We start from the raw sequence: 25,206 nt of genomic DNA, 5'->3' as shown, positions 1-25,206 counted from the left end.
CGGTCAGAAAGGGTTAGCAGCCGACATGGGTAGAGGTAGGGAGTCTTAATAGTGAAATGTACCTCAACCTGGACCCAAAATATGCCAAAAACAGGTTTCTCCCCAGATTTTGACCACTTTATATCTGAAGTTGGAGGGCGGGGGTGAGCCTCAAATTCAGGGAGCTCAGGCCCTGCCCCCACAACTGAAAAATAAACTACACCCCTGGCAACCGAAAATAATGGAGTCCCGGAGCAAACGACCTGTCGGATGTGATTTCCATTGCTTAGGACAGCCGGGAAGGGCCCGATGTCTGGACTTGTTCGCCATATTTTCCAACGCCGTTTTCGACGTTCCTCTGCACCTTTATGTGCGTGCGATGGGGTGACTGGGACGCATCCTCTCCCGTGAAGATATCTACCACCTAAATAGAGCATATGGTACCTGGATGTTTCTTTTCTTTCCACGCAATTGACGCATGGGTAAGAAAGCATTACCTTCCACACAATACACCCGTTCTTTCTGAAAATGTCACTTCTGTAATTCGAAGCTACCCTTTCCCTTAAGCTACTAGTGAAGCACGTATTCTGGGCAATTCCCCGACGACGGGTGGCACACTCTCCACCCCACTTGATGGAACACTCTTGCAGCCCTACCTCGACGGCTGACCCTGCAAGTCCTGCGTCGAAGTGTGCGGGCATCTTACATCGCCATCTGGGAACAGGGTCCGACCATGCCGTCAGTCAACCATGACGTGGGCGGTCCTCGTCGAGTCGTGAGCGTCGACCTTTCGTGCCAGAACCATCCGTAAGTCGGTGACGTCGCGATATTGGCGGCAATGTGCGTTTAAGATCATTACAATGACAAAGTACGCGTAAATATTTAAATGATGAGGGAAGCATGTCATCCACATCCGGCACTCTCGTCTGTTCACTGCTGCTCTGCTGTTCACTGCCTATCGGCGATCTGACGCACCGGGCTGGCGCCGCGCACGGGAGACATGCCCCGTCCGCGGGCACGGATTTTGGCCAGGGTTGCCTCGGCCATGTCGCACCGCTCCTCCGTCTCCTCCAGCTCCTGAGGAGTGCAGAAACCAGGGGTCAGACTTCAGGAGCTCCAGACCACAGCGGGGTCAAACTTCAGGAGCTCCAGACCACAGCGGAGGCAAACGCAGGCGTCAGCGCAGGCACGGAAGCCTGCCGGTCCAGGCTCAGGCACATACCCCAGAGTCAGACGATGCCCCCCCACAAATGACACGGCCAGACCTTTTGCAGCATCGCTGAGGGGCAGAAGGCTCTGCAGGGCAACACCGCTGAGCGGCAGAAGGCTCTGCAGGGTACAACGTGAACTCTGGTCTGAGTCAGTGACTCGGACCAGACAAAGGTCCCGAGTATTCAAGTGCTGCTGATTAACTCGCCCCGGCGCGTCGATCCCAACCTGCTGTTTGCAAACTCATCCCGTTTGAAATCGCACGCATGCGATGTGACGTCACACACAAGTGGCGCAAGAGTTGCGACAGTCTGAGTGAAGCCGGTGGTTGAGTTCGCACCTGCTGCGCCTTCCTGAACTTGGCCAGGTTGAGAGCAGCGATCTCCTCAGCCTCCTCGATCTGCCGCTTGTACGTCTTGATCTTCTGCTGCAGCTTGTCCACCAGGTCCTGCATGCGCTCGTGGTTCTTCTTGTCCTCCTCCGTCTGCGAAGCCGAGCGCGGCGTCAGCCAGAGCTCTGAGCGGGCAGGGAAGAGGAGAGCAGCGAACAAGAGCGAAGGGAGGCGGGTGGCGCGGTGGCTAGCTCTGGGGACGGTGGACAACCCTATGGGCAGTCCTGGTGGCGGCGGGCAACCCTATGGGCCGTCCTGGTGGCGGTGGACAACCCTATAGAGCCAGTCCTGGTGGCGGTGGGCAACCCTATGGGCCGTCCTGGTGGCGGTGGGCAACCCTATGGGCCGTCCTGGTGGCGGTGGGCAACCCTACGGGCAGTCCTGGTGACAGTGGGAAACCCGGTGGCAAGTCCTGGTGACTGCGAGCAATCCGAATGGGTTGTGGAGCGCGGGACTGCACAACACTATCCCTGAGATCGACTGTGGTGTGCTTAGGCGACAACGTGACGTCACGGCAGGCGGTCCCAAGCTGTTCCAGCGGACTGACCTGGAAGCTGAGCTCCTTGATGCGCCGCTCGGTCTTGCGCAGGTTCTTCTGCGCCTCGCTGTGACGCCGCTGCTCCGTGTCCAGGTCCTGCTCGACCGTCCTCACGCGGTCCTCCAGCTTGGCGATGATCTTGCGGCTGGCCTTGATGGCGTTCTGCTCTGCGTCCTCCACGCGGGCCTGCCGGAGGTGGGCGCAGGTCAAATAGGTCACGTGACCAGGCTGGGTGAAGTGAACGAAGCAACTGTACCGTCAGGAAATTAACATGTGGACGGATCAGGTTCAGGCATGAAAAACAAACAAATGACTGCAAACATGTGTGCCGTCAGTGGGCTTCATCACTTCGTGACGTTTGGTTTTGTCTGGGCTCCAGACATCTTCTGGAAGCCATTCACCTGTAAACGCCAACAGGCGCTAGTGATTGCCGGTACAGCCAAACTTGGACGTCGCACCGACTGAAAAATAACGCCAAGGCTGTACCTATGATGCTACAGGTATATCTGGTAAAATCAGCCCACAGTGACGTCGCGTATAAAATCATGATGTCACAAAACAGCAGATGAGCCCACCTGGAGATCCTTGATTTGCAGCTCGAGGGACTTGCACAGCTTGGCCTGCGACATGGAGTGCTCCTGCTCAGCACGTAGTTCGTCAGCCAGCCTGCGGTGACGTAACAGGTCGTCACGTGTCGTGACGTGACGTAACGTGCCGGCATGTGGTCAGCTCCCAGGTCGCATTGCATTTTTAGGAAAAGGTGTGGCCATGATTAGGATGCTATACAGATCCCTTGCTGTGATATTCTATGCTCGTCCTGGCCTTCCCACCGTCTACCCTGATCTACCCGGCCCAGTCAGCGCTCTCATACCTGGTCTGAGCTTCCCTGCTTAGTCCGAATCCCCCCGTCCGATCTGAGTTCCTCTTCTCAGTCTGCGTTTCCCTGTCCGCTCTGATCTCCCTTGCCACCCTGACTACCCCTGTCCACCTAAGCTCTCTCTCTCTTCGCCCTGGCATACGCTATCACCCTGACCCCTCCTGAACTTTAACCTCCCCAGTCCACCCTGGAATACCCTGTCCACCGTAACCTCTCCGTCCACACCGGCCTCCTCTGTGCGCCCTCGCATATCCGGTCCACCCTGACCCGCCCCGTCCACCCACCTGGCGGCATCCACCATGGCCTTCTTGGCCTTCTCCTCGGAGTTCTTGGCCTCGTTGAGCATCTCATCCAAGTCGGCGTGCAGCGACTGCACCTCTCCCTCCAGCTTCCGCTTCGCGATGCTGGCCGCCGTATAGTTGGCCTGCATCTCGGCGAGCGCGTCCTGGTTCTCGGCCAGGTCCAGCTCGGCCTGTCGCACAGGGCACGTGGCGTCAATGTCAGCAGACAGTGGACCGTTCCTGTGTGGCACTGTGTGGTAATGGTGTGGGACTCCAGAGTGGCGGAGTGGAGGGTACAAATGTGCAGCTGAAAACTGAGTGCCGTGTAAGCGGCTGTGTCCACGACTTGAGCTAAGCTGGTTATATCATGTCGGTTGTGATCGGTTCGTCAAGTTTCCTTTCGATGCGCCGCACAGTCCAAATCGATGTTGCAACTCCGCTGATTGCAGGGGAATGCAAACAGTCAACAGCCATAACGATTGATCCATCTGACCTCCCAAGACCATCTTCCTAACCTTCCATAAATTGCAATGACACTATGTTGCCCACTCGTATCTTCTCATTACATCCCTCACATGCTATTGATGCCCTGTGGTCTGACGTTCCCAGTTCACCCCGACTTCCCGGCTGGGCCGCCCTCCTCGGTGCCGCCTTGACCTTCCGCTAGTCCCCTGCCCACTCCGTCACCCCTCCAATGCCCGGCGCCTGACCTGTCGTCTGCCGTGGTCGGCCTGCTCCAGGAGAGTCCTGCTCTCCTCCAGCTCGGCGCCCAGAGCGTTGGCGCGTCTCTCCGAGGTGCCCAGCTGCTCGCGCAGGTCGTCGCGCAGCCGGATCTCCTCCTCGAGGCGCGCCTGCGTCTCGGTGAGCTCGGCCTGGTAACGGCGGATCGTCTTCTGCGCCTCGGCGTTGGCCTTGTTGGCGTGGTCCAGCGCGATCTCCAGCTCGTTGATGTCCTGCTCCAGCTTCTTCTTCATACGCATGGCCTCGGCGCGACCCTTGGCCTCGGCCTCCAGGGACGCCTGCATCGAGTCGAGCGCGCGCTGGTGCGTCTTGCTGTCGGAGGGCAGAGGGCGAGTGTGAGGACGGGCGGCGCCGTGATCGCCGCACTAGTGTCCACACCTGGCGAGCTCGCTGGCGGCGGCGCCCATGCCAAACCGTGCTTGTGGATCACGATAGAACGGCTAAGGTACACACCTTGATAGTTTGATCCCAAGAACGAATGCGGAGCGAGAGAATGACCGCTGCTTACCGCGTGTTCTCGAACTCCTCCTCCTTCTCGGCAATGCGCCGGTCGGTCTCCTGGCGGACCTGCTGCAGCTCCAGCTCGCCGCGGAGCACCTTGTTCTCCTCCTGCTCCAGCGCGCCCTCAGCCTCCTCCAGCGCCGACTGCAGCTCCTCCTTCTCCACCTCCAGACGCTTCCGCGCCTTCTCGGCCTCGTGGATGTTGCGGCCACCCTCGCCGATCTGGTCCATCAGGTCCTGCGCAGGCGGAGCGGGTCAGGTCAGTAGATCGGGAATGTGATGGGTATATGAAGTATGGTGTTGAAGCAGCTGAGCAGACGAATATGAAATACCTGGAAAAATCTTAGAAACCTTGTCGAAACTATGTTTATCTACAGTGGTTAATACATACATATACACTCACACATGTGTAAATAAATAAATAAATAAATAAATAAATAAATAAATGTATATATATATATATATATAAATGTATATTCCTGTTTCCATATTCCGGTTTCATATTCCGGTTTCATATTCCGGTTTCCTGACTCCAGCACTCCAGTTCTCAGTCCTCTCACCTTGATCTCATCGGCCAGGTTCTTGTTCTCACGGCGGATGGAGTCGAGCTGCTCCTGCGACTCCTCGTAGGCAGCCTTGACGCGGAAGAGCTCGGTGCTGTAGTTGCGGCACTCCTTCTGTGAGGCGTCCAGCTCGGCAGACAGGTCCTCCACCTTCATCTTCCACTCGGACACCACCTGCGGTGTCGGGCAGAGGGCGTCAGTCAGCGTCTCCGGCTCGGCACCACAGAGGGAGGGGTGGTTCAGCACAGGTAGACCTGCGTAGCGCAAGGCCACCCACGGCCAGCACCACCAAGGAAGGACACCGGAGTCCCAATGCTGACTAGACAGTCACTCTAAGAGAAGAAGCGCGGCGGCGTCCCCCGCGAGAGCGTCAGCAAGTAGGCGACTGGAGCGTTGAGTGCTGGATGCATCTTGATGTAAGAGCGATTAGAGCGAGTGCATCTTGATGTAAGAGCGGTATATTTTGCTGCTTTGTGCGAGTAGCGTTTGTTCGTGATATCGAAAGTGGAAACAGATAGGTGGGGGTGGCTAAGCCTCATAAGCGCAAGATAAGCAAACTATCCAAACACCAATCAAAACCTATGCAAAAGATCGACTGTCCAGGGCTAGATGCGGCAAAAAATCCCTCAGCCTCCCTTTCTTCCCCTATTCACCGCACCAGTTAACACACTGTACCTCAACGCTAACGGCGAGTCCGCCCTATGTCCCGTAAGAGGAAAGGCCTCGTAAGCTGCCTGCCGTCCGCCAGCCCATGCTGGCATGTCTGCCTTCCAGGCCGTGTCACCTTGTCGAAGTTGCGGGCCTTCTTCTCCATGGCCAGCGCCAGCTGCTGGGCGCGGTCCACTTCCATGTGCATGTCCTCCAGCTCGCCAGCCAGCCGCGACTTCAGCTTCTCCAGCTGGTTGTTCTTGGTGTTGAGCGACTCCAGCTGCTCCTCGGCCTCCTGCAGGCGGTTGGCCAGCTTGCCGCGCTGCTCCTCCAGCTCCTCCACCCTGGGTGCAGATGGGGGAGGGGTTCAGAGGAAAACCGGGGAACGCTGCTTAGACAAGCGTCAGCTCTGGGCAGTTAGGACACTGTGTCAGACAGCATTTACGGTTTAGCTCAAAAATTCTGTGGCTATGGAGCAGAAGGCCGTGTCGAGTTGCTTTAAGCAACGGCGAATGGAGCGTTTCCGACAAGAATTCAGACCGCAGCTCACTCTACGATTTCGACCGCAGTTCACCCCACAATGCGGAGCGGGATCCTGCTCACGAGCCGATTCGCAGTGCGGAGCCCAGTTCAGGACACGCCTCAGTGGCCGACGTGACGTAACACCCACCTGGCCAGGCCGTCCTGCTCGTACTTCTGCTTCCACATCTGGGCCTCGGCGTTGATCTTGCTCAGCTGGCGTTGCAGCTCGGCCTTGTGCTCGGCTTCCTCCTCCACCTGACGTCCACATGCCCAGGCACGGATGACGTCACCCATCGCATATCACCGTCGTCATATATTTTCATGCACTTACTGGTAACGGCGTGTTGCCTACGCCTCGGGTAATCGCCGCGTCATTAAGCTTCGACGTGGAACAATAGCGTACAATGACGTAAGCAATGGCGTAAAAACAATGACGTAATTCGTAACGAATTACGCATTTATATCGACGGTGGAGCCATCTCCTTAGTTGTAGTCAAAAACATTTGGCGCTTCCTGTGAGCGCGAAAGATGGTTGATTAAATAGATTAACTGCTGACCTGTTCGCGGAGGCAGTCCATCTCGTGCTCAAGGTTGCGGTATTTGCCAAGGATGCCAGACTTCTCGCGCGACTCCTCGTCGGCCATCTTGCGCGTATCCTCCAGCTGAGTGGTGAGCGACACCTTGGTCTTGGAGAGTTGCGAGATCTGCTGCTCGGTCTCCTCCAGCTGTCAACAGGACTCTGTCAGAGCTCGGCACGCGGTACCGCACGGAACAGCGCGAGACGCAGCACCCGGTACGGCACGGAACAGCGCGAGACAGAGCACCCGGTACGGCACGGAACAGCGCGAGACAGAGCATCCGGCACGGCACGGAACAGCGCGAGACGCAGCACCCGGTACGGCACGGAACAGCGCGAGACAGAGCACCCGGTACGGCACGGAACAGCGCGAGACAGAGCATCCGGCACGGCACGGAACAGCGCGAGACACAGCACCCGGTACGGCACGGAACAGCGCGAGACACAGCACCCGGTACGGCACGGAACAGCGCGAGACACAGCACCCTGTACGGCACGGAACAGCGCGAGACACAGCACCCGGCACGGCACGGAACAGCGCGAGACACAGCACCCGGCACGGCACGGAACAGCGCGAGACACAGCACCCAAATCAGTGCTGAGTTCAGCTGGCTGCGCAGCACCCAATGTAGCCGCTCAGATGGTGGAACAGCTCGTATGAACAACTAGCAGAAGCCAAACAGCTCAGCTCCGCCTCAAACGTAGCTCAGCGCACGTCAGCCCTCAAGGTACCAGCCCTAAATGAAGCGCCATAACCAGTGACCAGCCAAGCCGCCAATTCAATATCCGCCATCATCAGCGAGCGCCTCACTAATCGCTCAACACAGTTCCCTACTTGCCACCTAGCGTAACAGCCAACTGAGCACCAAATACCGAAACCTGCACACCTTTCAACGCATACTTTTTCGGCTATGGGGTGAATTTGTTTCATGCAATGGATTTGGCTTTGAAAAACAGCGAAGCATCGCTTTTGAAACCACGCTCGTTACCAATCAAACATGCACTTCCCAGCAAAAGATCCCCGAGTCGCCGCGGTTGTTCCGTGCACGCACGCACCTGGCGCGTGAAATCAGCGTTCTCCATGGTGAGCTTCTTCTTGGCAGCCTCGAACTCATTGAGGCTTCGGTTGGCCTCGTCAAGCTTGCTGCTAGCTTCGGAGGTCTGCTGCTCCAGCACCCGGTTCATCTTCTCCGCCGCCGCCTGACGTTACACAGACGGGTGACGTCACGCCAGCCGTGACGTCATGAAGAAAGATCACGGAAACGCGAGGAGCTTGGCTGAAGCTTAGCATGGGTCTAATGTACGCAGCGATGCCTTATCGATGATGGTAACATTGGTAACATTAACAGTAAGAATATAACAATAGTCCAAATTTAACGAGAGAGATACTGAACTACCACTGACTTAACACAGCCAATGCTACTATCAGAGAAGTGCAAGATTATCTCATCAGGTTTTCAGCCGAAAACCTTGCTGCGGATATTCGTGACCAATTACAACACCCGCGGTTTCAGAGCATTGCCATCAATAACATGATAGAGCAGAGGCTGTCCACAGCGTCTGACAACGCCAATGACGTCATCAAAAGGGCGCGCCCCGTGCCAGCCAGTTCAGCGCAAACGGCCGCGAACCCTGGCCATTACCTTCTCGCTGGTGGCGAAGTCTAGACCGGATCGGAGGTCCATGACCTCGGCGGCCGACGACTCGCGGTCCTTCTCGGCCCTGAAAGACGTCGGGGAGGTTAGTGAGTGGTACGCCTCTTAGTGCGTTATTTGCGGCTTGATACGTGAGTTAGTTGTCTGACGTCAGACACAGACGGGTGACGTCACGCCATTGTGGTGTGTGAAGCTTTGCGAAGGAGTAATTTGGGGTCAGTGAAGTTTTGGGGACAGCAGGGTCCCACATCCTAATATGGGCTAGCCAAGCTATGAACCAAAATGCACAAGCCCCATTCCATTATACGGTCCACAGGGGTGGGGCGACAGCGGGGTTTGAGCAATTTCTTAACACGCAACAGTATGAAACTGACTTTCCGCCTTTCGCCAATGCCCGTCGGATAGGTTCAGCGCGGCGCGATCGTCAACTTACTTGGCCTTCATCTTGTTAAGCTGGTCGATCTGCTCGGACATCTCGCCGATGGCGTCATTGTGGCGCCTGCGCAGGCCAGCCAGCGCGGACTCGTTTTGGATGTTCTGACGACGTGACGTCATCATGATGTCATGAACGGGGTGAGGATTCGGCCACACACAAGGGGCGCACACCTGACCTGCTGTCATGACGCTACGTCAGGCTTCAATGCAAGTTGAAAAGGACTGCTGACGCACTCTGCGGTTGGCCCAGTCTTGCGTCACACTTGCTGCTTTCTAATCGCATCAAAACGTAACCGCAACGTAAACGTAACGTAACGTTAAAATAAAAAAGTAACGGCACTCATCTAGACTTAGACAGAAGCCCGTGATCAGCAGAAATCGGGACAAAGATGCACAGGAACGTCAGGGGCCCCCAAAAGAACAGCCAGCCCAGTCAGAGGACTCGGGCAATGGAAGACCACGATGAGCTCCGACCCCTGGTATCGAGTGACCCAGATGTCGCGACCCCAGTGACTGCCGCGTGACGCGTCCCGTGGCTCCCCGCGGCCCTCCACACAACGCCGAGAGGGCTGTACACACCTGCTCCTCGATGTCGCGCCGCAGCTTGGCCAGTTCGGCCTCCCTCTTCTTGTTGAGCTCGATCTGAGCGGCAGTGGCGCCACCCGCCTCGTCCAGGCGCTCGCCAAGCTCCTCCAGCTCGCGGGCCTGGCCGGGACGTCATTCGGGGTTAAGGCGCGGTCGTGACATTATTCGGGGACGTGGCGTCCGTGTCACGTTGGGACGGGCCAAGAGGTCAGGGCACGCTACGGAGGGTTGGGTCAGATTAAGTAAGGTCGTAGAGGACTTGAGAAATTTGTAACGCCAAGGCCCAGGAGGTAACCACCGTCAACAAGCCACCACCGTCAACAAGCCACCGTCAACAAGCCACCAACTCCCCGCTATGCGCTCGCGTCAGGTGTAATTACGGGCTTATACCTCGCAGCATGCATGGCTACACCGACAGTGCTACTGACAGCTGCCTCACCACCAAGCTATAGTGATGCCTGGCTAAACCTACGGCTGCCATGCCACCACGCGTGATAACAACGTCACCCTTCCCAGCTCTCCCAACTGCCGCCCAGATCCCTCCCCCACCTCCCCGCGTGGCGTCCCCACCCGCGCAGGCCGGTGCCTCACTGACCAGATCGGCGCGCTGCTTCTCGGCCTTGGCGCGCGCCTGCCTCTCCGTCTCGAGCTCCTCCTCCAGCTCCTCGATGCGGGCCTGCAGCTCCTTGATCTGCTTGTGCAGCTTGTTCACCAGGGACTGTTCGTCCTCGAGCTTGGCTGCGGGCGGAGGGGTGGTTCAGATAAGCGGAAAGTCAGTACGCGTGAAGGATTAAGTGGTCGGACCGTCGAGGGTGCCTCGATGATCTTGCGGCGCGTGGATTTGCTGAGATCATTATCGTCGCCATTTTTCACGCCGTGTGTTGCGAGGAAGCCAAACTAGGCCAGGTTAAGCCTCAAAACAGAGGGTTATGGGGCAAGGGCGGTGGCGCAGAGCAGCACGGGTCGATGCTCACGACGGTCACGACCATGCGCGTGTTGTGAATTGTGGCAACAGCATCACGACCCCACCGATGTGCAGCATTCACTGCATTGCAGTACTAGTGCTTGCATGCGTGCGGGCAGCACGTATTGTGCCCACGAAATTCGTATTTTGCGGCGAGACGCCATTAGAACAGTCACTCAATTCTTTGCCATGGAATGGGCGTATCCGAACTTAACGCTACCACAAACCGGAAAAGAATGCAAGGATCGCTTAATAATATATCAGATTTAAACGGTCCGGTGTATCTATTTCAGTGTCAAACGCTGACCAAAGCATGACTCAAGCACATCACAAGTCATTCCAAGTAAGATCACTGGCTAAAGGACCGCAAAACCGACCCAAGACCCATCCCCACCCCACCCCCTCACACATACCGGACAGCGAGGCAATCTCCTTGTCCTTGCGCGCGATGGTCTGTTCGAGCTCCTTCTTGTTGCGCTCCAGGTCAGCCACGGCCTCCTGGGTCAGCTTCAGGTCACCCTCCACCTTCCGCTTGTTCTTCTCAACGTCGGCGCGCAGCTTCTTCTCGCGCTCCACAGAGTCCTCCAGCTCGTCCAGCGACCGTTCCAGCTTGGCCTTCACCTTGTTGAGGTGGTTGACGCGGTCCTCCTGCGACTGCAGGTCCTCGGCAGTCTTCTGCTGGTTGTCCTGCGAAAGCGACATCACGAAGATGTCAGCGGAAGGTGACATCAAGGTGACAAGGTGAAGATGTCAGCGGAAGGTGACATCAAGGTGACAAGGTGAAGATGTCAGCGGAAGGTGACATCAAGGTGACAAGGTGAAGATGTCAGCGGAAGGTGACATCAAGGTGACAAGGTGAAGATGTCAGCGGCGGGAGGGAAGGAAGCCGTGCCCGAACACAAGCGTCAAGACATCCGCCTGTTTAAACTGGTTCGGAAACACCCTCCACACATCAGACAAGTCCATAACCTGGCCCATGCGAACGCGGTATGAGCCATCTCTTGGCACGTTCCGATGATAAACACGTCTCACTCTCATTGCGAATTTGTAGCATGCCGAGATGCAAGATGCGCCCACAGATGCATGCGATGCCAAGCATCGCGTGCATTGGGTGTTTCCTTGCCACGACGGTGAGGCCCTGCTGTCCGGGCGTTCTCTCCCGCAATCGGTGCGGCCATAGTTTCCTCACCATCGTTGCATGTTTCAGCGCATATACAAGTCTGCAAGACCAGGCTGGCATGACCACATCCCCACCACCACCAGCGACGCACCTGCAGCTGCTTCTTCTCCTTGTTCAGCTTGGCGATGAGCTCTTGCTGGTGGGCGATCTCGTCGTTGAGGTTGCGGATCTGGTGATCCTTCGTGGCCTTGTCCTGCTCGCCCTTCTGGATGGTCAGCTCCAGGTCCTCCAAATCCTTCTTGATGTGGTTCAGCTCCTGCTCCATCTTCTTCTTGGCCTGCATCAAGCTCTCGCGGGCCTCCTCCTCCTCGGCCAGACGGTCGGACGTCTCCTGCGGTCGCACAGATCACATGTCAGAGGTCACATGTCCGAGGTCACATGTCAAGTGGCAAATGTCTGGGAATCCGCAGCCACACCGGGGACGGGACAAACGGTACCTCGCTGACCAGCGGGGGGCACGAGGTGCCACGATGCCAAGTGGTTGGTGAACTTATGACTGGTCTGACGGCACCGTAAAGATATGCAGTTGTGCGGACACCCAAATGCGCTACAAACTGAGTGATTTTGCTTAAGCGGTAAAATAAAAAATCAGCGGGAAAAATTGCTAAAACGTGGTGCAGCCAGACATCTTGAAAAGATGTATCACATTTGCCATTTTGAGCATGCAATTAAAACGTGCGACGACAGCCGAAATCTACACTCGTGAAATACTGAAAGGAAACGACTGTTCTCAACATCACATATGAGTGAAGCCCACACAACCACTAGGCTCCGGTCTTCCCAGGCCGGCGCCCTCACCGCCAGCTGTTTCTCCAGCGACTTCTTCTGCGCCATCAGCTTCTGCTGCTTAGCGTGGTACTCGCTAAGGGAGCCCTTCTCGGCTTCGAGCGCAGCCAGCAGCTCGTTCTTTTCGTTGTTGAGCTTCTGATTCTGGTCGTCCAGCTGCTTGCGCAGCTTCGACTCCTTCTCCTGAGAGGCGGTCGCCTTGTCGGCCTTCGCCTCGAGCGCCTGAAAGAAGCGTTGGCGGACGAGTTATGAGCAGCTAGTGTTGTCACAGAGAACGGATGTCCAAAACGTGCAGTAACAGCACGCAGCAGTAGGCAGGTCCAGACTCTTCCAGGGACGGGTGTAACTGGAACGCTATGGTTGTATCTAAGAGACAACTTAATGGTGTGTTTGCACTCGCTCGTCCTATCTGTTTCAGTTCGTGCCACTTATTACTGTAGATCACGACTGCCAGCTTTCTCATTATGCACCTTCATTTTTCAACTAGTTCTGTTAGCTATCTCCTTTTCACCTCATTTTTTTGCCCTTAAATATTCATCTTCGCTTGAAATTGACATTATTATACCGCATGTTATTATATTCCAATTTTCAAACATGAGTGACTTCACCACACCGTTCACCTCGTCCTTCCTCATGACCCCACTTCGCAACCCCCTCTCATACCCGCATCTCATCCTCGATACGGCTGACGTTGAGCATGGGCTTGATCTTCTGCCACAGCTTGAACCACATCCAGTTGCGCAGCTGCATGTACTTGCGCAGGTTGCGCTGTACCACCTGGAGCGCCAGCCTACCAGAAGGACCACCATCATCACGCCCCGAGGTCGTCGTTATCACCCAGCTCAACGCAGTGGTGAGGAAGAGCAAGACAGCTGCAGTCATCACTGACGACGCGGAATCCCCATGCAGCGCGCGGGATGGCTGATCACGCTTGGTCGTGTCCGAGCATCTCCGGCGTTGCATGGGGAGTGACGCGAATGCCCAGTCGCCAGGGTGTGAGAGTACACAGCTAGGAAGAATAAACATGACCGGGGCAAGCAATGCACATCTTAAAGTTGCTCAAGTACTTTCCCTGACCGTCGGGAAGCTATACGAATGACACCACAGTTTTGACCGGGATCATTGGCGGCCTAACATCAATCCAGATCACTAAGGCTTTCACCGATTAGTAGCCTCACGTGTTAACGTTGCCCATCAGATCTCATTTGACCTCCCCTGACCCGCCCCCTGACTCACTTGTGCTGACCTGACCTCTGACTGACCTGAACTGACCTTTGTTGTGACTGACTTCTGCTGACCTGACCTCTGACTGACCTCTAGTGACCTTAACCCTGACTGACCTCTGCTGACCTGACCTCTCACTGACCTCTGCTTCTGGAGCTTCTTGAACTCTTTGCGGGAGAAGTAGCCGCGGATCCAGGACTGCAGCCAACTGAAGATCTTGGAGAGGCGGTCATCGCGCAGCTCCTCCATCTGTCCCAGCACGCCGGCACGGAAGAACACCTGCTCGGCGTCAGGTCACGTCAGGTCAGGTCAGGTGAAGGAAAGCATCAGGTCAGGTGAAGAGAGCAAGTTGCATCGGATAAAAGGTAGGTAGGAGTCCAAAGCTAAAACCGCTTGTAATAGGTCAGGGGACACTAGATCAATGAAGCAGGACGGGTTGGACTGGATCAGGTCAGGCCATTCAAAGTAAGGTCAAAACATGTCATGTGAGGTCAGGTGGGGGAACCTCGGTACCACTGACACCATGATCCTACAACCAGGATAGCAGGAGTCAGTTGGGCTTAGAGTACCGCTCGTTATGTAAAGTGGTTTTTGCACCAGCAAATTGTGCAGACATGACCTATAAGGCCTTAACGTAAAAATGTATTATTCTTATTTGGAACCAATATCTTAACATGTGGGGAAGCCAAGGAACAAAGCAATTACTGGCATTACAAGTGAATGACAAATACATGAAGTACGTCTTGGTGAATGGCTTTGAAACACTTACCACGAGCCTGTGGTGTTGCGTTGTTGTGGTGTTAGTAGACAGCGGAAAACAAGGTGCGGCACTGGGTGCAATTGCTTATTGGATGCCATTTTTGTGCGTGCTAAAGTTCTTAAATGATTCTGATTAAGGCTTGTAGATACGCCATTTTTGTTGCAGTTCTAACAAATTTCAGATGAATTGCTGTTTACAACGTTTTACGGCTCCTCTGACACGATTCGTTCTGTCATTCCAGGCAAAAGCTAGGCTAGAGAGGTTAAGCGCCCATGAAATCCAAGGTCAAGAAAGACGCAACAATTCGGGTGGCAAGCGGCATCAGCTGGCGACAAAGCGTAACATAAAACAAGAACCACATCATTGTACTGGATTATTGTTCAGGTCTTGAAAGGAGCATTAGTGTGGTTGCTTTCGCAAGCTTCTCAACCTCTTGTTTCTTTGGTATTTCGAGGACCACTTCTGAATTACAACGCATTGATTTAGCCAAGCTTGCTGCAGCTGCCGACAACAATTGATCGCGATCAAGCAAGGTCTCCATGCGTGAAATGCCCAAAAATCAGCTCTGCGCACTTTTTATAAGCACAAGCTTTCAGCACTGATTCCGTAAAGCTGCGGCAGGCCATCGGCAGAAGTCTCCGCGACGGCGATACCTTGGTGAGTCCAAATCTATACAGGTCCTCAAACTGCGGCAGGCTGTTCATGACTTTCTCTGTCGCCTCGCGCGGGTCCATTTTGTCAGGGATACCGTCGACGAACAGAATGCGGTAGCTAGGGATGACCGATCATGTCAGGGCCATGCGGGACTCTGTGCGGGGGCGGGACAGCTTCGGGTGTTGCCAGTCAGGCCACCGTCAGCACGGCTGTTGCCAGGTTTGCCAGATAATGCCAGGTGTTGCCAGCCAGGCCACCGTCGGCACGGCTGTTGCCAGGTTTGCCAGATGATGCCAGATGCTAACAGCCGGACATACCGGTGATGGCTGGACATGCTGTGCCTCGACCACACACAAACACACAGTCTCGGATGCAGACAAGTGCTTTTTTGATGCGGGGGAGACCATGCGGGCGATATTTCGTCCGGAAACGTGACTGCTGCCGGACGCATGCTGGTTGAGCGGCGGGGGGGGGGGGGCACGGAGCAGTGTCCTGTCGTTTGGACATTGTGTAGACACACGTGCAGCTGTAACACTGGGGTGGGGCACATGCAGACACATGCCCCCGCACTTGTCCCGATGTGTCAAAAGTTAGTGGCACGATCCTTCAGGGGATGGTACAACGAGAAGTAAATGGGGCGTGCAGTGGAGTGGGGGGAGGGGGGGGGGGGGGGTAGAAGTGCTGGAAGTATCTGCATGTGCAGCGGAGAGACCCATGGTATTGCAGATCAGACCACGCGGGAAGTTGAAACTGAGAGGCTGTGGTCATGACAGCAGCGGCCTGCTTCAAGTCGGTGTTCCGTCATTCCCGACATGCGCATGCGCCGTGTCCTCCCGCTCCAGCCCGGGCCCGATTAATGACAAGCGGATGGAACGCACACGCAGCGAGAGGTACAGCCACTTGGCCGTCATCTACCTTGGTGTGACCAAATCTATAAAGGTTCTCGAACTGGGGCAGGTCGGTCATAATGAACTCGGCAGACTGACGAGGGTCCGTCTTGTCAGTCACTCTCTTCGGGTCCAGAATGCGGTAGCTATGCGAAACGGGGTGCTGTGTTAACGTGGTGTTTGAGGGCGTGGAGTTGGATCCCAGCTGGCACCACAGGTCGCAGCTGGTGCCAAAACGCATACACACACAAAGTCAGGCAGATGCGGAGGCGGCAGGTCTGCTTCCAGATCTGGCGGTTGCCAGATTTGGTATGTTGCCAGATTGCAGGCGCTGCCAGGTCTGTGATGCTGTCATCCAGGAGTTTGTCCTGATTGGGACTGGCACAACGTGGGCATGCTGGGAGGGGAAGAAAACCCACCGGGTCACTAGCAATCGGATCGTCAGATCATTAAACGTCATACTCGTTAGATGCATAATTCGTCCAACGTCTCCAGTTTGCGGAGCCTACGTTTCTATTTAGGTGTCTCTCCGTCTCGGGGAGGACTCGACAGACGGACGGACAGACGTCACGAGAACACCCAAACCACTCTCTATGACAAATAACCTACTACCGGGCAGATCAACACAGAGAAACCACGTCCAGATCTGGCCAAGCGGTGATCGCTTCTGCGGTTGTCCGTGAGAGTGCAAACGTGTGTTCGCGCACGGACTGTGACGGGACAGACTGAAGCAAACATGCCTTGGTGTGACCGAATCTAAAAAGCTCCCTGTTCAGGTCTATCTCTTCCAGGATGATTTCGGCTGCCTCCTTGTCCTCTTTGCCCTTGACCTTCTTCGTGCACAAGATGGTGTAGCTATAGGCATCGGAGGGCACCCGATCAGTGCGTGAATGATGTGGATGACAGCTGCGTCCCCCAAAAGCGGGAGGGCGGGGAGGAAAGCAAACTACACCTCGCATGAGCCGTTCCCCGGCCTGCTGCATGCCATACAGGGGTAAACCAGTCTTATCAAGGGGTGGGTTGTGGTGGGGTTGGGGTGGGGGGCAGCTGAGGCAGGCAGGGGGAGGGGGGTCACGCTCTAGACGGTGGTGGGGAGGGCGGAGTTGCAGTCATCCGCTCGGGTGTCTCCAGATGCAGGGCTCAGTGCAGTCAACGTCAAACACAGAGGTCACTCTCGAACAGGGTGTATCACAGGGATCACCCAGGGTTCGACCGGGCTCAGGGCAAGATGCAGGGACACTCTGGGGCGCATTCAGATGCAGGGGTCATTCTTGTTCACATCCGGATGCAGGGGCACTTCCACTCAACTCTGTGCAACATATGCCACTCTAGGGTCACTCGAATTCATGGCAAGATGCAGGTGCCACAGGAGTCCAGGAGGAGAGGCAGACAACGCCGGTGCGATCGTTTCGGCTCCGCACGCGCTGGTACCGTGTCCGTGCCAACGACCTACACACACGCCCCTCCACACTTGGAAACGCATGATATCCCTGTCACTTTTCCTTTTCAGAGGAATGGAGGAGCAATGGCAGATTAACATAACGACTTTAAATGGCCCGGTAGTAAAGCGGCCATGCCCGTTTTCCATCGTCGAAGCGGCGAGTACGGGTGGTTGGCACGGACACGGGCCAGCCTCTCCGCTGGGGGACCAGAGTCTGTCAGGGGTGTGGGTTGCACGCAGCGCATGCCATTCCGGCGACTCCCGCTGGACGCTGGCGCCAGCTGGGAGTCAGCCCGGCACGTGCCTTGGTGTGACCGATTCGGTACTTTTCGTGTTCCAGATCAATGACCTCCAGGCACTTTTCGGTGGCCTCCTTGTCATCACTGAGCGCCTTCATCTGTTTCGGCGCCAGGATCGTGTAGCTTGGGAGCACAGGGGTCACGGAGGTCACGCACGGGGTCGTCGAAGGTTTAGACATGGGGTCAGAGTCACTGTTACACTCCGTGGCGGCAGCGTCGACGGCCGGGCGGATCCTGAGGGACACTGGCCACATCGCGGGGGGAGTCACAGAGTGTTAGGGACCAGAGCTTATGGACCAATACGGAACCGACGTGACGTCACCGATCACGCGCGGGGGCCACATTTCGGTCGTTGAAGCTAGCCAGTGCCCGCGGGCATCACAGAACAATTAAAGAGGATCACACATGAGGCACCGAACAATCTTACTCGGTGTAAAACCATATCACTCCGTGAAAAACTACCTCACTCGGTGTGATACTATCCCACTCGGTGCAAAACTATCCTCGCTCAGTGTAAATCTATCTCGCTCGGTGTGAGCCATGTGATCATGTAAACCATGTAAATCATCTGATCCCAGGACCTAAACTGGCCCAACCACGAAAACAAGGTACATTCCTCGAACACCATTTTGCAGCAGTGTCCATTCGCACACACACACACACACACAGCAAGACGATTCCTGTCAAGAGGTTGTCTACCTCATGCACAGACCTCAAATGTACGGCAGCTGAACGGGAAAAGCAAATACATCGGGACATGTTAATTTTTACAGAAAATCGTAACAGGGCATGCGCATATGATAATTTAAGAGTCACGAATGAATCAAGTTAAATGGGTATAGTAACCCAAAATGATTGTGCCCCGTGCCGAATTGGTTAATATGTCACAATAAAAAATATTCACCTGAAGCTACAGCATGCTCAAACAAAGCTACATCATAACGTACTTAAGGTAAACCACCAAGCCTGTTGGCTACCTGTCTAGAAAACACATAAACCCCAAACGACTGTTGGTTACCTATTTAGAAAATGCATAAACCCCCCAAAATATTTCCTAGATCATAAATAAATCATCCCCGTTTCAAACAGCAAATGTGCTACCACTAGCACGAAATGCCACCAACTCAGTGCAGTTTTATCAGTGGAATCGCATACCCCAGCCAGACCTAGTCCCCCAGCGACACCAAACGTGTGTCGCAGTTCGTAGTCGGCGCTGGTCGCGAAAAATCCCACACGGCGAGCGGTGTGGTCCACACCTACCGGTGCTTGAAGTCGGCGTAGACCATGCGGTTGGGGAAGCCCTTGCGACAGATACGGATGCCTTCCAGCACGCCGTTGCAGGTGAGCTGATGCATCACCAGGTGGGAGTCGATGACGCCTGGTGATGCACACCGCGCGTCCGTCAGCACCCGAGCCGATCTTGATCGACCGGGGCTTCTCCACACCAGATGTAAAGCATCGGTGCGAGGAACCGCAAACAAATGACACGGGCAATGCCCAATCTACAAGAACTCAATTGGTATGCCGTTGTATGAATTGTCATGCATTTCGATGGTTTTTAACATAAACATTTGGATAGAAGATTAATCCAGGATAGACCAACAATGACCCAATAAATATGAAGCTGAGTACGTTGTCACTTGAAGGCATAAACGATGCAATTGCCTCCTTTTCTTCTGAAGTATATTATGGGGTACCTATGCGGTATATTGATATCTCTTGTACATGCAGCATGCAGGTATATCAAACCAGACATCACAAACATATGCAGAGTATCAGACGACCCTTGCAGGCATATTCGTGGTGAAGCAACTGGCGCTGTACTGGAACACCGGTGCTCCAGGAGCTCCAGGTGAAGTTTGGGGCTCGCAGCGACCCCTGGGCGTCTGTGGACTTCGTCAATTCTTGCCCTCGGAAGCAATAAGCATTGCCCTCATTCTTACAATAGGATGCGGTCATTATTTTGCTAATAAATTACCTGAAAGTCATTTTACTTGTTTCTACGCTAGCAATACCGCCACTGATGCTTGTGCCATAGCAATTTCAGGTGTAAGTCTAAACAAAGATAAATATTGCCTAAGATAGCAAAGGAAGGCTTTCATCCCTTGGTTTCTCGGCATTATGTGCTGAAATTTCTCTTGTTACGCTAATGATCTTCAGTATACCAGGAGATGTGGTTAAATGACATGAAAATGCTACATAACGCTCATATTGGCGGCATTGGTACGGTTATACGGTATACGACAAGATGCGGTACGGTTGGGTATGATTATATCGACGGTATGATATTATAAGCCATGAGTGTTATCGTTCCTTAGCATTACAACGTCGCTTAACCAGCACCTCCCGGCATATTAAAGATCGCTAACTTAAAATAAGAACTTTCAGCCCATAACTGTGAATTAAGCTACAAGAATTAACCAAAATTTATCACAGCTTAATGTTTACTTGAATAAGCAAAGACAAGTGTCAATCTTCCCAGTTCATTTGCAGTCTTCCTTCTTCTCAGCTTGATCTTTGCAATGTTATCTTTACGATAACTGTTGGCCATGATCGCAGACAAGTATCACTAGCAAGTACCACCAGGTACCACAGGAGTACATCAGATCGCTGCACTTTGGCGTTGCGAACCCAAGACAGAAGCGCAAGGTGGCAACCTTCCCTTTGAAATCGGTTCATACAGCCCGAAAAATAATTTAGCAGGGCCATTACCGTAGCACTGAAAATTTCACAGCACGGGCATGATGATAAAATTCGCTCTTTGCTGGTGCTGCCGTGGGGAAAGCATGGTGAAAGTCATTTGAAAGCGAGGTTGTATTAAACTCCAGGCAACCACTGCGAGGAGAAAAGCAAATGTGTTTTTACCAGCATTAGCAACGGCGCAAATTCATCGTGAAAACGAAAGAGCCTGGCGATTCGACCATGGAGTTAACTGAAAGAGCCCAGTACCATGACAACTGACACCAGCAGGCGGCGCCCGAGCGGTCAAATTTAACTCAGCCTAGAGGGCGTGTTCGGAGCCCGTAGTCGGCCGTGTTCGGAGGCCTTAGCGGCCGTGTTCTGGTGGGGCCGCAGTCGGCCGTGTTCGGAGGCCCTAATGGCCGTGTTCTGGTGGGGCCGTGGTCGGCCGTGTTCGGAGGCCGCAGTCGGCCGTGTCCTGGTGGATCTGCCTCGCGGGCGCATGCTCACCGGCCGACTTGGTCTCGTTGGGGATGATGCAGCGGATGAAGTGCGGCTGGGTGGCCCGCAGCGTCACCATCAGGTTGTTAAGTTGCTCCTGCCGCCACAGGCACGGTCAGCGGGCGGACGGGGGACTGCACCAGCCTCCTACGCTCTGCCCGCCGCTCGGGGCAGAGTTGGGGGTGCAGACGGGTGCGGGGGACCCGGAGAACGCTGTCCGCTCTGCTGCGACATGCCGCTGGAACTAGGGGTCATTCCCGGACAGAGGCATGCGAACACGATGGGCCAAGCCCGGTCTGTGGGCGGGAGCCGCCATCACCACGGACAGGGACCAGGGTGTTCCGCTTCAAGGGGAGGTGGTCGTGGGCGGTTGACGTTGACCCGGTCGGACAGCATGCCAGCGGTCGCCGTGTCTCCATGCCCGGGGCAAACACAGAGGGGACGACCAGACTTCACGACCAAGTACCAGCTACATCTACCCTCGGGTCACACGCAGGGTTACACGAGGTATGTGATGGGGTCGTATGTGGGTCATTTCGGGCAGCGTGCAGTCACAGACTAAACTCAAACAGACGTCACGACTTGTCACATCCTCTGCACGCAGTATGCACATCGGACAGCGCTATGGAGCCACGTTCATGCGCACGGTGTTCACACCTGGTTATACTACAGGGTTACTCTGGGGTCACACGGGTCACGACGGGGTCAGACGGGTCACAAAGGGTCGCAGGTGGGGCCTTACCAGCGGCTTTCAGCTCGTTGGGAATGATACAGCGAATGAAGTGGGGCTGGGTGGAGCGCAGGGTGGTCATCAGATTGTTAAGCTGCTCCTAGGGAGGGAGTGGAGTGCGTCAGTGCTGCCATCTACACCCCGCCGGCAGCCCGCACCGGCACTCGGCTCGCCCTTCCCGCCGAAGACGTCGCAAATATTGAACCACGAGCTCAGTTTCGCTTTGGTGAGCAGGTCTGCACCGAGCGTTGCCGAACTTATCTTGTTTTATGTCAATTGGTTCGCGAATTTGAACTTGATCGACGCAGGCTTTTCAGAATTGGCGAGCCCCAGCTACGTTCCGGCGCGGGATGTGACACGGCGCAAAAAAGAGAGAGGGAGAGGGAGCTGCAGAGCTCGGGGAAGGGGGCATTCGGGACTCCCAGCATGGAACCAGGGCACGCTGACGCTGCACGCCGTGTTCGCTCACTGCGAGCGATTACTGCTTTGGGATCACGTGACAGGCTCACGCCTGACCGACGCTGGGGCCGTGCCGTCAGCGAGCCCCCCGAAAGGTCTGCCGACCGGCAAACGCTGGGTCGGCTGGGCCACGGGGTGGGGGGGGGGGGGGATCAACCAGGCGGGAGCTACAGAGACCACACAGATGTTGATGACAGCGATGTCTGAGAGGGAGGGAACGTGCTCGGACCAGATGTCGTGCCGGGGTCTACTGGGTCCACAGCACGGGGAGGCGCCGTGCTGGGTGGCGGGGACTATACAACGCCAGGTCACGGTGCTGTGGGTCTACATCACGCCAGATCACAGTGCGGGCCTCCACGGCTCGCCGGCCGTGGTACTGGGATGCACACGCCCTGGGTCACAGGTCACGACCTCCGGCACAAGACTGTGGAGACGGCGTGACGACGGCACGGGTGCAAGGTCAGACTCCCAGGCTCGCCTGCAGGAGGGTGACGAACGAAGGGTCATGCGGTGACGGAGAGGGGGGGGGGGTCACAGAGGTCACGTCTGCGCCTACCAGGACGTCCGTCCGCAGTGGGAACTACATCGTCAGCAGGCCAGCTTGGTCAGGCCGCTGACGCCGTCTCCTGCGGGGGGTCCGTGGCGCTGAAGCTCCTGCTCACGAGCACGTCAGCTCCCAGCTCCCACCAGCGCGACATCGAGGCTCGGAGGTCAGCAGTGGCGCGGCCAGGGAAGGCGAGGTCTCGATACTGCTCTATGAAGCCAAGTCATGCGGTGGACTTGTCTTCTTATGCTCGGCAATGTTCTTTGTTGTGACAGCGTATGTTGTGCGTAATCAATCTTTACTTCAATTTCATAAACATAGCTCTACGTTACAATTTTTTCGTTCAATGTTCACGTAAAATGCTAAAAAATTGTTTCGTCGCTTTCAATGCCGATCGATTTACTTTCAGTGGTCAGTTTGATCTTTGCCCCGAGAGCCAAATCCTGGCCAGGCCGCTGCTGATTACACCGACTTCACAGCGGCGGCAACATCACTTGACAAGGCAATGGCAAAAGCGACAGCAGTAATCCGCATGAATCCTATTTCGTGGCTTAAAGACCACCGAACAACCTGTTAGCCTAGCCAAAAGCATGCTGGCTGGCACAAAAATGTGAGAGCGGCTGCGCTTTTAAATCTTTTTAGAAGCTGCTTCCGCTAAAAGCGTTGAATTATTATGCCATAGATGCTTGCCCTCTCAGGATGACTGATGAGACGACATGCATGAACGGCTCACAGATAAATAGGGCGTGCATCGATGGACGTGCATCGGCCACGACAGAAGACAGCAAAAATCTGCTGTGTACAGCGTGCACAGCACAGCAGCAGACAGCAGTGCTTTTGCCGCAGCATTCTTCAACATTCCACATTCCATTCGCTTTCCTCGGCCGCACCTCAATCATTGAAAGAGCTCAGCCGCCAGCCTTCACGTGCCGCGGGTCGCTGAAAACTTTCTGCCTTGCACGTTTGTGATCGGCGTTCGGCTCGAGGAGATCGTGTGCACAGTGGGTGCATGTGACATTTCTTCAAGCTTGTCTAGCAGCGGCACAGCGCCATAAGCTTTCCATTGAGTAACGTTTGACCTGGGCACGAAGCGGCTTAACTTTTTTTTAGCTTGAGGTGAGGCCGAGGGTAGCGTCCAATGGCAGGCCGACAACGCCAGTCGCATGTTGGGTGCAGGGCACAACGGTAGCATTCAAACATGTCCGTTCAAGGGGTGGGAGGGGCCGGGGGGGGGGGGTGGAGGTGGCGGGGGTTGGATGTTTGTATCCTGTTGATGTATCGGCACAGCTACCGCTGGGGTCAAAAGGGTAAGGAGGTGGAAGCAATCACTCAGCCACACAGTGGCTTCATTTTGAGTGCGATGCCGTTAAACGGCACCAGTTAACGCGTTATTCCCACATTTTTTTGACTGTGCATATTGATGTGCCAAATCCTAAGCGTTGCTGCCAAATACGAGCCGTAGGGGCAAACAAACTCCATTTTAAGCCCGGATGATCCTCAGCGGAGCTGTGCCGTCGCCGTGCAACGCAAGTCTCTGCATTCAGGCCGCATTCGAAGACGATTAGGGTGCACTGTGTGCAGAATACGCGCGCAGACGAGTGGAGGGAGTGGGGGGGGGGGGGGGGGGGGGGCGGGTGAAGATCCTGTCGGTGCAGGCGCTTTGTACTCGGGTGGGTGCACAAGACTCAAACAGACACCAGGCGGATACCGCAGGCAGCTGCAGCCTACCCTGTACGCCGAGGACACGGTGGCGAAACCGCCGCCCTTCTTGCGACCTTGAACAGAGCAGCACCGCACACGTCACTGGCGGATCGCGTGCGACGGAGCGGGAGCGGCGCCCGCGTGTGACGTCACACCGCCTCCGGAATGGCGTGACGTCACACGCGGCCCTCGTTCCCTCCGTGCGGGTACAACGGACACGCGCGTCAGTGCAGGAGTCTGCGGGCGAGCCTCGGGCGATTGCTAATGGCGATGTTCAGGCCATCGCATTCATATCGATTACCTATATCGATTACCGATATCGATTACCGATATCGATTACAGATATCGATTACAGATATCGATTACCGATATCGATTACCGATAAGCGATATGCGATAAGCGCATCGCCCTTGGCTGACTCCGATAGGCTCCTCCACTGACGGCACACCCCGAGGCAGCGATGCGTGCCCTGAAGGCGGAAGAGACTTCGCCAGCTCAGCTTTTCTCTCACTTTAAATATAGCCAGAAGTTCTCTCGAGCTAGGAAGCTTCCGCCAGCTTGCAACAGCGGCGTCCACTGACGTGAGCACTTTTCGAGCTACTCCCACACGGCTTTGGTCCGATTTCGCCAAGAGACCGACGAACAGCTCGTCGTTCGATGTTTCGTGACCGCCTTCAGGGTTGGCCCGCGTTTTGCCTCGGAGCGTCAAGAGTGACACAGGTCCGATATTTACCCGGTACATGGCGGAGACGGTCTGGAAGGCAGAGCCCTTGGTGCGCTTGGCGCCTGGGGGCAAAGCGAGGTCAGACATCCCGAGCCGACCACTGACCACGAGACTGGGCCGGTCCTCTCTTGGTGACCTGTCCCCCCTCCCCTAGGTGGGTCTGTTTCTGGA

At 55.4% G+C, this 25,206-nt stretch overlaps 1 protein-coding gene across 6 annotated transcripts in view; it reads right to left on the bottom strand.

Annotated features, from left to right (window-relative positions):
* The window catches only part of LOC119091511 (myosin heavy chain, muscle), a 39,527-nt gene that overhangs the window by 446 nt on the left and 13,875 nt on the right, over nucleotides 1–25,206 (bottom strand). For 3 of the 6 annotated variants that reach the window (XM_037214349.1, XM_037214323.1, XM_037214328.1), the window contains exons 9-34: nucleotides 25,045–25,097; nucleotides 20,887–20,974; nucleotides 18,958–19,075; nucleotides 15,070–15,187; nucleotides 13,799–13,935; nucleotides 13,096–13,222; nucleotides 12,445–12,654; nucleotides 11,738–11,977; nucleotides 10,880–11,153; nucleotides 10,098–10,240; nucleotides 9,497–9,622; nucleotides 8,916–9,019; nucleotides 8,471–8,549; nucleotides 7,884–8,027; nucleotides 6,808–6,975; nucleotides 6,399–6,505; nucleotides 5,865–6,072; nucleotides 5,078–5,254; nucleotides 4,525–4,754; nucleotides 3,986–4,328; nucleotides 3,279–3,466; nucleotides 2,693–2,783; nucleotides 2,127–2,303; nucleotides 1,529–1,672; nucleotides 955–1,056; nucleotides 636–693 (exon numbers count right to left, since the gene is read on the bottom strand). In XM_037214349.1, the coding sequence (XP_037070244.1) occupies nucleotides 682–693; nucleotides 955–1,056; nucleotides 1,529–1,672; nucleotides 2,127–2,303; nucleotides 2,693–2,783; nucleotides 3,279–3,466; nucleotides 3,986–4,328; nucleotides 4,525–4,754; nucleotides 5,078–5,254; nucleotides 5,865–6,072; nucleotides 6,399–6,505; nucleotides 6,808–6,975; nucleotides 7,884–8,027; nucleotides 8,471–8,549; nucleotides 8,916–9,019; nucleotides 9,497–9,622; nucleotides 10,098–10,240; nucleotides 10,880–11,153; nucleotides 11,738–11,977; nucleotides 12,445–12,654; nucleotides 13,096–13,222; nucleotides 13,799–13,935; nucleotides 15,070–15,187; nucleotides 18,958–19,075; nucleotides 20,887–20,974; nucleotides 25,045–25,097 (3,908 nt within the window). In that variant the 3' untranslated portion in view covers nucleotides 636–681. Of the gene's footprint in view, nucleotides 1–635; nucleotides 694–954; nucleotides 1,057–1,528; nucleotides 1,673–2,126; nucleotides 2,304–2,692; nucleotides 2,784–3,278; nucleotides 3,467–3,985; nucleotides 4,329–4,524; nucleotides 4,755–5,077; nucleotides 5,255–5,864; nucleotides 6,073–6,398; nucleotides 6,506–6,807; nucleotides 6,976–7,883; nucleotides 8,028–8,470; nucleotides 8,550–8,915; nucleotides 9,020–9,496; nucleotides 9,623–10,097; nucleotides 10,241–10,879; nucleotides 11,154–11,737; nucleotides 11,978–12,444; nucleotides 12,655–13,095; nucleotides 13,223–13,798; nucleotides 13,936–15,069; nucleotides 15,188–15,985; nucleotides 16,104–17,702; nucleotides 17,821–18,957; nucleotides 19,076–20,886; nucleotides 20,975–25,044; nucleotides 25,098–25,206 lie in introns of all 6 variants that reach the window. The other 3 variants (XM_037214358.1, XM_037214344.1, XM_037214336.1) reach the window with 2 other exon arrangements.

The sequence above is a fragment of the Pollicipes pollicipes genome, unplaced genomic scaffold (genome assembly GCF_011947565.3).
Source record: "Pollicipes pollicipes isolate AB1234 unplaced genomic scaffold, Ppol_2.1 Scaffold_1600;HRSCAF=1878_pilon_pilon_pilon, whole genome shotgun sequence".
Taxonomy (NCBI): Eukaryota; Metazoa; Arthropoda; class Thecostraca; order Pollicipedomorpha; family Pollicipedidae; genus Pollicipes; species Pollicipes pollicipes.
Note: the sequence above shows the minus strand (reverse complement) of the source record. Positions and strands in the feature narration are given on the sequence as shown.